The sequence below is a fragment of the Saprolegnia diclina genome, assembly GCF_000281045.1.
Source record: "Saprolegnia diclina VS20 unplaced genomic scaffold supercont1.35, whole genome shotgun sequence".
In the NCBI taxonomy this organism is placed as follows: Eukaryota; Oomycota; class Saprolegniomycetes; order Saprolegniales; family Saprolegniaceae; genus Saprolegnia; species Saprolegnia diclina.
The window spans coordinates 166,665-177,766 of record NW_008246102.1 but is presented as its reverse complement, the minus strand read 5'-3'; the positions used below and the strand labels follow the sequence as shown (position 1 = coordinate 177,766).

General features: G+C 56.4%; 2 protein-coding genes across 2 annotated transcripts; both read right to left on the bottom strand.

The window, feature by feature from the left end:
• Positions 1–480: 480 nt before the first annotated feature.
• On the bottom strand, positions 481–8,686 carry SDRG_10421 (TKL protein kinase). Its single transcript, XM_008616409.1, has 41 exons — positions 8,543–8,686; positions 8,390–8,488; positions 8,236–8,334; positions 8,087–8,185; positions 7,945–8,043; positions 7,791–7,892; positions 7,649–7,747; positions 7,539–7,601; positions 7,358–7,456; positions 7,230–7,310; positions 7,090–7,182; positions 6,941–7,042; positions 6,799–6,891; positions 6,578–6,738; positions 5,978–6,523; positions 5,878–5,926; positions 5,738–5,818; positions 5,657–5,686; positions 5,508–5,603; positions 5,360–5,458; positions 5,208–5,306; positions 5,050–5,148; positions 4,904–5,002; positions 4,758–4,853; positions 4,613–4,708; positions 4,469–4,570; positions 4,323–4,424; positions 4,189–4,269; positions 4,048–4,140; positions 3,907–4,008; positions 3,764–3,856; positions 3,570–3,721; positions 2,866–3,520; positions 2,724–2,819; positions 2,583–2,678; positions 2,508–2,534; positions 1,784–2,119; positions 1,527–1,733; positions 1,382–1,474; positions 1,228–1,334; positions 481–1,171 (listed from the first exon to the last, which is right to left on the bottom strand). Exons 3-41 carry the CDS (start codon positions 8,314–8,316, stop codon positions 553–555), a joined length of 5,523 nt encoding a protein of 1,840 aa, XP_008614631.1. The 5' UTR covers positions 8,317–8,334; positions 8,390–8,488; positions 8,543–8,686; the 3' UTR covers positions 481–552.
• A 645-nt stretch (positions 8,687–9,331) lies between these two features.
• Positions 9,332–10,890, bottom strand: SDRG_10420 (hypothetical protein). The gene is made up of 3 exons (XM_008616408.1): positions 10,633–10,890; positions 10,181–10,597; positions 9,332–9,961 (listed from the first exon to the last, which is right to left on the bottom strand). Exons 1-3 carry the CDS (start codon positions 10,834–10,836, stop codon positions 9,482–9,484), a joined length of 1,101 nt encoding a protein of 366 aa, XP_008614630.1. The 5' UTR covers positions 10,837–10,890; the 3' UTR covers positions 9,332–9,481.
• Between the last annotated feature and the right edge of the window lie 212 nt (positions 10,891–11,102).

The window sequence follows — 11,102 nt, the reverse complement described above, 5'->3', positions numbered from 1 at the left end:
CTCGTCCAGCCATCGCTCGTCCAGAAGGTCACGCTCCGTAATGCATCGCAATGTCGACGATGCAAGACTCGAGGTTCATATGTAGTAGAATGGAAGTGTCTAGTTCTCTGCGCCGTCTTACTCTTCGTCGGACTCGTCGTTGTCGTCCGTCATGTCGAGCGGCGCTGGAGCAAGACCAAGCCGCGCGAGAGCTTGCACACGGTGGGTGGGTGCCTATTGAAATGAACTTCTCCTTCACCGTACTGTCGAAACCCATTTGCCTTCGACAAATATGACGAGATACCTATATACATCACAAGACGAGTGTTGGCAGCAACACCGTCATCGTATACAGCAATGCAGCGCGTCTTTATTTATCTACTATCGGTCGTCACTGGCGCTTGACATGGCGTGAATGTGTGGATTCATCGTCATCGTCGTCGTCCTTGGTGCACTGTCGCGCCCCTTTCTTTGCTGCCCATCAGCCAACACGATGTCCAACATAGAGATAATATGTATTCATCGCATTTGTCTCGGGTCTAGTCATATCTATCGACAGTCGCGGACAGCTATCTAGACTGTGCAGATGGTGTCGTCAAGTAATTCTTGCAGCAGCTCGACGAGGTATGCAGCTGTCGGGCGATTGAGCGGGTCAGCGTCCACGCACAGACCGACGAGGTTTCGGTACCACACATCACAGTCGTCGCGCAGTGTTGGGCGCAAGCCGCCATCGACGACGGCCACGGCGAGCGCAACTTCGTCGTCGAAATCGTAGTCGGCAAACGGCAGCTGAAACGTGTCGAGCTCCGTCATGAGAATGCCAAACGCATAGACGTCCGAGGCTGGAGAGGGCGGCGAGTCGCCTGCAAGCACTTCGGGGGCCGTCCATGCCAGCAGCGCGTCGTCGGTGGCCGATGTTCCGGGCACACCGACTTGGAAAAACATGGTGGGACTGAAGAAGACGTTGTGGCTGGAGAGATGCCCGTGAACGAGACCGTGGGCGTGGATGTCGGCCAGAGCATTCGCGATCACGTAGATGATCTGTAGCTGCATAAAACCAGCTGCTTGCATCTTGGCCCGTGCATGAGGCGCTGCCTGCACGTCCCGGAGGCTTTTGGACAGCGAGTCTTGAACCAGGACGCTTTGGGGTCGTGCGGTGGCCACGAGCTGTACGATAAAGGGTGACGTGCATCTATGCGCCGCAGTGCATCGTCATCTGCCAGTACATTCTGGATGTATTTGTCCTACTTGGCAATGGCCTCAAGATCGTCGCCGTTACCGACGTGGCGGTGCACGACATTATGGCCACGATGCATCGCTGCAACCCCGATTGCTGGTAAGTTGTCGACCAACATCTACGAAACAGTGGATTATTGTCTCGTACGCATAGTGCCTCCACGACCTCGAGTACAGGGTCGGACGTTCTGGCGTACAAGATGCGGGCCACGACGCCCCGGCCAACCGCGCTTGCACTTGCCCACGGCATCATCCCACTCTAACCATATCGCTGCTTCGTGGTGACCGGCGTGGATACCGTCAGTAGATACCCCTCGGTGTCGCGTCGATGCTGCGCGGGACGCAAGGGTTTCCAAAAATACTGCGTCGCGCACCAAAGCGCCTTGTTCATTGCTGTATTGGTTGGCATCGATCACCGATGGCGATGGCTGGGGTCGCGACGTATCGGGTTCCGCGGCATGGAAGCGTGCCAACCAGCGCAAGATGCTACGCGGGATCGCTTGCTCGTCTCTCGTGATCTAATGGACGACAGCGATATGAGTGTTGGTGTCGCTGAAACGCTACATGCCCGACGCGACTTCGACCGCTCTACTGCAGGATTCATGGCCATCTTGAGGCGAATGTGCAGCATCTTGAGCTCCGTCATACTCTTCCGCGCCTCCGTGCCGCACTTGGGGCAGATCGTGTCGACGACTGTCATTGGTGACTGGTGGCAATTGGTGGAAATGCACTTGCGCATCCAGTCGACGGGGTAGCCGCGATGGTGCAGCCGCATCAAGCGCCGGACCACCGCGACCATGCGGTCCGTCGGCGAAGCGTCGTGGCCGCACGAACAAACAGCATCGACGGCATGCCAGTTGCCACACTCGGCGCACATGATCTCGGGCTTGTCTACATTCTCCGTCTACAACAATACACCGCAGCTCTAAGCTCCGAGCCATATATCGCAGGCATGCGACACGAACCCGAGACGCCGCAATCTGGACCTTCTCCATGAGATTCACCCCCCTGAATCGTGTCGCTTTATCCTACGCATATGGCACACCATCAAGTCCAACGAGATTGAATAGGGCCGGAATTTACTGATACAAGGTTGCCAATTTCGGCCCCCGTGGCAAGAAGCAGCAGAACGCTTGGCTCGAAATCTGCCAGCAAAGCACATGCAAGAGGCGTTTTGCCCTCCTACCCTTCAATGAGCACTTTGTGTGTCCTATCATCAACGTACATGATTGTGTGCGTCGACGTCCCGCATCAATAAGAAGTTGCATGAGCGGCACGGAACGTTTGGTCACCGCCTCGTGCAGCGGGGTTCGGCCCCCCTACAGGCAACATCATAGAATGAATATTCGGGAGAGTTTGCGTCGCACGCTGTCGTCGTTGACATATGCGCCGCGCTCGAGGAGGAGAGTCACAGCTTCGATGGCCCTTGCTGTCGTGGCTGCCAAAAGAAGTGACGCACCGCCCTAGGATGCTATAGTTTAACACATGAAATGCGTAGAGTGGGATACCGGAAGCGTCCAGTCCAGTGGTACACCGTGGGTCAGCAGCTGCGCCACCGTACCGACACTGTCCTGTGCGACGGCGCGAAGGTACATCTCCGCCACCTACATAAGAAAACTATGAGCGGACGTGACGGTGGCACTGACTTACGCTCATGTCTGGTGGTGGAACAGCGGCCATCTCAGCGCTCAATATTTCGACAATGAGATCGGCCGTCGGCCGCGCCTCGGGGTTTCCGTCCAGACACATCTCTGCTAACTGTCGTAGCCACGGCTCGCACTTGGTCGTCAGCGTCGGTCGAAGCGAGCCATTGATGACACCGCGCACAAACGCGATCGGATCCTGGACGTCTTGGTCAAAGTACGGCAGCTGGCACGTGTCGAGCTCTGTAAGGAGCACACCGAACGCGTAAATGTCGGCAGGAAAGCTGTAGACCATTCCGTTGGCCTGTAGGATCTCAGGTGCCATCCAAAGACGCGTGCCGGGTGCTTCAGTCTTGTCGGTTGCCTCCAGCCGAGCCAGACCAAGGTCCCCAAGCTTGATTTCGCCACTGGTGTTCAGAAGCACGTTCTGACTCTTGATGTCGCGGTGCAAAAGGTGCTTAGCGTGCAGGTCTCGCAAGGCGCTGATGACAACCCAGGCCACTTGGAGGCTGGACAAGTTCATTGGCGTGCGCTCGTTGAGGGCCTTCTTGTCGAGGTAGTTCCGAAGGGTACCACCATTCATATACTCGAGCAAGAGAGCTGGAGCTTCCGAATCGGCGTCAGCGATGGCCCGCAGTTGCACAATGAACGGAGATGGGCACCTATGTAGTGGTGTGCATGCGTCAACTTGCAAAATGTGCAAGTAAATACGCAACGAAGACGCGGGCTTCGGCCTTGAACGACGCGAGGTGTCGTGTGGTCTTGACAGCCACCTGTTCTCCCAGGTACGAGCCCAGGTGGACGACACCAAAGCTTCCGTGGCCAAGCTCGGTTGACGTCACGTCGTACTCGGCGCTCGTAACCTGCGTGCGTGCATTTGACGAGAAAAGCTACCGGCACCGTACCTCGACCGCAGCTCGGTGCACGCAGTCAAAGAGCTTTTTGGCCATCGAGATGCAGCCGCACTCGATGGCCATCGCGAGCGGCGTCTTTCCCACCTAAGAAAGGTACATGAGCTAGGAGCAACACACTCTTATGAATATAGTACTTGGTTGCGCGTCTCGAGAGCAATGCGAGGATCGGTCAAGAGAAGGTCGAGCATGACCTCACTTCGTGCCCGAACCACCAGGTGTACCAGCGAGCACCCTACCTGATGGAATTCACAGCCATGCTCACCGCCTCCGTGTACCTCGTCGTAGACATTACAGCTATACGGGCGCCGAAGAAGATCCGCCAAGGCTTTGACGTCTCGGCAGCGTATCGCTTGGAGGAGGTTCAATTTCTACACAACCTCTTCTCGTCATATCCCAGCATAGCATTCGCAGCAAACATGGTAGTGCGCTGGCAGTAGCAGCTTGACCATCGCGTCGTTTTTGTGCAGAGCGGCAACGTCAATGGCGCGCAGACCCATCTACGTATGGACCACGTTATCATCATGGGTAGATGGGACAAATGAAGCTGCACCAAGTCGTCTTGGACATCCACGTCGACACCGGCCTGTATCATAGCCCTTACGACGTCGAGGCAGCCCTTGGTGGTTGCAATGTGCAGAATCGTACAACCATTCTGAACCAGAGATGCTTCGACACTATGAAAGGTACACGCCGTACCTCGTCGCGTTCGTTGAGGTCAATGTTGGGCGACGCCACGAGCGCTGTGACAACGTCCCAGTGACCATCGATGATCGACATGTACAGCGGTGAGACACCGTTCTAACGTGCCATCATCAAGATGTAGCAAAAAAGGGTAGGTACATGCTTGACGTTGACGTCAGCGCCCTTCGCAAGCAAGGATGGGATGACGTCGGCTACGCCGAAACGGCAAGCGCAATGCAGCGGGCTCTGTCCATTCTAGAGCGCAAATGGTATTGGATCGAATTCAGGTCGAACGAAAGGATACGCTGACGGCGTTGATATCTACGCCAGCGTGGACCAATGTGTTGGCCACTACGCCGTGCCCGTGGGAAATGGCCGCATACAGCACCGTCTCGCCACTCTAGCACACACGGTAAGAGGCGCTTCGTGATGCCAAATTGTAGGTGGCACCTGGTTGCGTGCCGTCGTACTTGCGTGCGCGCGCAGGAGAAGTTGGACGATCGGGTCGTATCCAAAGTATGCTGCGATATGCAATGGTCGATTCCATCCCTACACCCCGTCCGTTACCATCGAGGCGACATGTACGATGCGTGTACGTCATTAGCAGCTTCAATGTCCGCGCCAGCACGAATCAGCGCGTCCACGTTGTCCGTGTGTCCGTTTGAAATCGCGACATGCAACGGCGTGCGCTGTGTCTATACGTACCACAAGAGCAATACTGAGCTCCTACATCCGTCAAGTGTCCTTAACGTACAATGTCCCGCGGACTCACGTTCACGTTCGCGACGCGAAGAAGCTTTTCAAGCATCGCACTGGAGCTATGTGCTGCTGTGTGGAGCACCGTCAAGCCCACCTACAAGACATCATCGGCCATGTCTTTTGCAGTGCAGCTGCAAGGCATTGTACGGTCGTGGCGTTGTTGACGTCGGCGCCAAATTCGAGAAGCCGATCCACAACCTTATAGTGGCCATGTTCCACGGCTTGCATGAGTGGCGTCTCTTTCGTCTACATAGCGCATGCTCCCTTTGGATACGATGCCAGCGACTGCGCGTACCTCGCCTGCGCTGTCTGGGTGGACGCCATTCTTGAGAAAGCTGACGACTGCCTCGTCGTCGCCCGCTCGCACGGCCTCTTGGAAAGCCTCTTCCCGCTAGAAAGGGTCATTTGGTCAACAGTTTCGACGCCGATCAAGATATGTGGTACGCTGAACGGTGCCACGATTCGGCCCACTCTCTACACACAGCACAATAGAGATGGACGAACGGCGTGCTGCAGACGGACAACAGGGACGAAAGGCGCGAGATGCTGTTCTGCTCGCGGGACGCGTGGAGGCGTCGGAGTGGTCTCGATTGCTTGATGTCCCGCCTAGAAGATACATGTATGCCGTGGGTTCCATGCGAGCGTGTAGACTGAAGAATTAGTACCGCTCGGTCAGCCTCGAAGGCTCGCATCGAAGCGAAGCGGTTGACGTGCCTACATCGTAGGGCAGACATGTACCGAAGCAGTCCAGAACATTGGACGTACGCCTTCAAAATGGGGAGCAAGTTATCGACAAGCTTGGCCGCCTTCGGACGGCGAGTCGGATCTACATCCGTGCATTCCGCTGCGAGAGCTTGGGCCCATTCGGTGCTCGCATCGGTAGGGTTAGGGTACAGCGTCTCGAGGAGAATCCCAAACGAGTAAATGTCGGCGGGTTTTCCGTAGCTGCTTCCGGACGTCAGCACTTCGGGCGCGCGCCACTTGCTCGTGCCAGCACCCGTCGTCATGTACGCCGTCACTTCCTTGGCGATGCCGACGTCACCCACTTTGATGTAGTGCTTGGACGAGAGGAGGATGTTGTCGGTTTTGATGTCGCGATGGACAACGTCCTTGGCGTGGAGGTCGTTGAGAGCGTTTGCGACAACCCAGAGAATCTCAATGGGCGTGTATGTAACATGGCACTCCTTGTCCTTGGCCAGTTTCTCGAGGTACGAGGTGAGGTTTCCGCCATCCATGTACTGAAAGAATAGCTGCGGCGCGTCCGATTCGGCGGTGGGGGCGACCAGCCGCACAAGATACGGTGACGGGTTGCTAGAGCAGTCGTGAACAACAAGAGCATAAAGAGTGACAGCCTTCGCGACGTACTCGATGAGAATTTGCATCTCAGCGCGAAGGCTCGCAGCGCCAACATGAGGATTCCAAAGTTCCTTGATGGCCACGTCTTGGCCTTGGAGCGAGCCCTTGAAGACGATGCCGTAGCTGCCGCGGCCAAGCTCTCGCAAATGCACCGTCGACACTGCAGACACCTGTGGAATGAAGGAGCATGAGCCATCATGACTCGTGTAATGCAGTGTATAGAGACCTACCTGTGCAATATTTGCAGCTAGTGCAACGTGGAGTTGACGAACGAGCAATGGATGGCCCAGCTTGACTGCAATTGCCTCGGGCGACTCACCGAACTAAGGAACAACCAAGTCAGAAGCTCGGTTGTCAAGGCAATGTGATAACCGCGTTGACGAGGCTGAGCTCGACCGCAGAGTCTTTTAGGAGCTCTGCCAAAAGCCTGGCGTCGCTGCCAAGAAGGGCTAGATGCACTAACGCGTTCCCGTGCTAATGTTATCGCCATAGGACCACTCATCGGAATTGATCGCGGGTACCTCGTCCGTCTCGTTAACGCTGAGGCCCTCGGAAAGAAGTGCTTGAACGACGTCGACGTTTCCTTGGCGGGCTGCATGCAGTAGCACCATTTTCTATAGCAACAAAGCATATACACTCTGGCATAGCACGAGCTACGCACCTTGGCTCGAACGTCTTGAAGGACAGCAAGAACATCCGCGTTACCCAGAGCTTGGGCGGCCAGAAGCGGTGTGGTCCCATCCTACCCACATGACATAAGCACATCCAACCAGATTCATGAAAGCGTACGTTTGCTGGCTTGTCAAGCATTGCCCGCGCGTACGTCAACTGGCGCACCATGTTGGCGTGACCGTGGACGACTGCAGCATAGAGTGCTGTCATACCATACTACGCAGGCGTTTGTGATCACTTTTTGATAAAGCAGCACCATTGTCACCTCTCTATCCACCGCATTCACGTGGGCGCCTACTTGCAGCAGGATCGCGACGATTTCTAAGTGATTGTTCGCAGCCGCAGCAATGAGGCACGGGTCCTATCGAAAGCTGCGTACTCCGTCTTGCATTGACAAAGAGATCGCACCGCGGCGGGGTCGTTGACTTTGGCGCCGGTCTCCAGTAAAGCTTTGACCGATTCGATCTTACCCCGAAAGCAGGCTACGAGTAGTGGCGAATTGCCCGACTAGTATCACTGTCAGTCATTCAACGTGGCGATCAGCACATACAAAAGACGTTGCATTCGGGTCAGCCCCCTTCTCGTTAACGAGGAAGCGGATCATTGCAACGTGGCCTTTCTGCGCCGCATACGCGACAACGCCAAACCCATTCTAGAACAGCACCACAGCTGCTACCTACACATTCAGTACAACGTGCACGAACCTTGTCGACGTCGGACAGGTTAGCACCGCGGGCAAGGAGCTCGGACGCAACGGCCACACTCCCATTGTCTGCTGCCGTCAAAAGGGGCGAAACCTTGCGCTACGACACGAGTAAGATGACCGTCGCATGTACTGGATCAAACCAAATCGTCGCTGCGATGAACGTCGGCTTTTGCGTCGAGAAGGACGCGAACAATGTCCTCGTTGCCACCGTGGGCAGCAGCGCCCAGCGCGGTGCCAGTCTATGGAACGCGTGCGATAACGCCTCGTCGGAGGATGCACGAGGGCCTACCTCACTATGGAGGTTAACGTTGGCGCTGCGATTGAGAAAGAGATGCACGAGCTCGATGGGTCCGCGGCCGGCAGCGATCATGAGTGCTGTCGCTCCATTCTAATGCGACGCACCGCGTGAGAATTTTAACGCCGTCAGTAAGTCAATTTTGTACCCGAAGTTGCAAGTCGACGGTGGCACCGGCATCGAGAAGAAGCTCCGCAACGTCGACGCGTCGTTAAAGTGCCGCGATGAAAAGCGCATGATGCCCCACCTACAGTATGCAGTGTCTGTCAGCTGATGTATCTTGTGACGACGTAGTCGGTACGTGGTTGCGGCGGTTGGGGTCGGCGCCTTCGCGAAGGTGTGTGACCACTCTCGACGTGTTGCCAGAAGCTACGTCGTCGAGGAAAGCCATGGTGCTCTGAGGCTTTCGCATGACCGAATCAAGGACCAAGCACGCCTCTTTCAGTATCGGGCAACTTCGGAAATGACAGAAATGGCCTATGGAAATGACCTCAAATATGTATGGTGCTGAGAGCTGGGTGCAACAGCTGTTGGCCTAATGGGTGCTCGCAGTCCATCTCACTCATATTGCTGACTACGAACTTCAAGTGTTGGGACCACGTCATCGTTCCCACCAGGATAATCGGTACAGTCAGGAAGCAGTGGGCGGCTACGAGCGTCGCCGATCACAGCGAGGCAGCGCTGTACGAAGCTTTCATCGCGTCTACGTGCTGCGGCACGACTTGTGCAAGAAGTTGGGCCAAAGGACAGTACAGTTCCCATGCCGGGTCCCGAGCGTGCATGCCATTATCGATGGTACATGGCCTCGAGCCATCTCTGGAGAAGCGACGACACTTGCGTCGGGTCGACGATCGCAAGCACCTTGACCGCCAGCAACCCTGGTTGCTCCCACGATGTGTAGGCGCCACCGTACCTTGGCCGCGAGAGGTGCTCGGCCGACAGCGTCGGTGCGAGCGCCAGAACCAGCAACGCGACACGAGCGCGCACGTCGTCCTGCAACGTCCGTTCTTGGAGCAGCTGTCGGGTTCTTGCGACCGACACCGAGACAAGAGCGTCCAGATCGCTTCAAATCGAGCCACATCGCAGCGCCCCGCTCGGTCCAGCAGAGTAAGGATGCTCGAAAAGATGGTCGTCCCCAGCTTCTTGTGTCGCACTTTGTCTCCATTGAATGTCTCGAGAGCTCGCTCGATGGCGCAGACGTACGGATCCAGGACGATCGTTGGCTGGCTTTTCAAAGCAATCACGAGCGCTTTGGGAACGTACGAGACATCTTCCGTGCCATTCGCTTCTTCTTCATGAGCGTCAAGGTACCGAGATGACGGACATACAGAAACGATTCGACCGCAAGAATCATACTTGGCGGCAAGAAGGTGCTGAGGTAGTTGCCGCCGGCCGCATTCGGCGCACCTTCGTCGATGTACCAGTCGAGAAGGACGACGTGGGTCGCAAACCAACAGAGCATCTCGGGATTGGAGTCGTTCTCTGGGAGGAGCCGATGCTGGTCAAGTGCGTGGTGGTAGCACCCCTTGATCGGCTCGCACACAAATGGTTGATCCAATCGGGGAAAGACTGCGTCCTTGGTGATGCCCGCAAGACTCGCGAGGAGTCGCGGCGCGCTGTCAATAGGAATGTCTTCAAAGAAGGCGCTTCGAGACGGTGGCGCTTGGTACCAGCGAGAGAGAAGGCCGCAGATGGCCGGTGCAAGACGGCGCCGGCCATACTGCGTCAGACACGCATGGATGCACGCCGCAGTGGCCCATGTCGTAGCCGACAAAAATGGCATCACGTAGAAAGATGACGACCAACTCTAAGACCAGCTCGCACAATTTTGTGAGACGCGCGTTGATCACTCCGTTTCGCATGGCCCGTATCGCTCGCGCCGAAAGCCATCAAAGGTCCCAAGAAGAACATCGCGGATGGTCGGGAGACCAAGACAGACCTGGTCCATGGTGTTGTTGGCGATGGATTCTGTCACAAGAGGCAGCACAGCATCCAGACCGAGCAGAGTGCACCGATATCTCTCAAGCCAAAACACGAGCGCGACTGGCGGGCACTCGAACAAGTGGTAGTCCATCGGCGTGCTGTCATTGAGAACCGCGTCCACGCAGCTACCAATGCGTGCCGCGACAACGTCTGCGTGGATCTGACACCGTGGGTGCAGCATGCACACGGCCACTTCGTTTTCAATCTTGGGCTCGTACCCATTGTCCTCCTCGTCGTCATAGTCGTCACTGACGTCGTCCTCGGGCGACTCTTGAGCAAACGCCGTGTCGTACGGCTCCGTGGCCAAAAGCTTGTCAACCAACGATGTGTCAAGACCTTCGAGAAACTCAAAACGCAGGAAGTCGGCGGGGGCCTCAAAGTGTCAAATTCGTCGTTGTCGATTGGGACCGCAATGCGCTGGAGCGTGTGAAGAGGCATGTGTGCGATGCGCTTGAAGGCGTCGATACCGTCATTGAGGTTGCACGGCCTCGGGAAATCATCCACGCTGTAGTCGACCATACCGAGACGGTAGACGAGCGCCATGCGCACTCCTCTTGTGATGGTCGTCGAGGTCGGGACGAGGTCGCGGTACGTCGTGACCATCTCGCCCATGCGACTCTTGGGCGTCCATGTCTCGGTCTTTTAGCCATAGCGAAATGCCATCGTGCCGCGTAAGCAGAGGGCAAGTGCAGAATCATGTAGCCAAAGGTATCGTCCGGCATGGTTGTTGGGAGGAGCGCGGCGCCGGCGCCAACGGCGTCAATAACGAGGTGCGAGGTCATGAAGTCGGTGTCCGTACACCCATACGTCGATTTCTGTTGCAGCTCATTCTGGACGATCTTGCGCCACGCAGCGGGCCGCCCAATAGAAAGGACGTT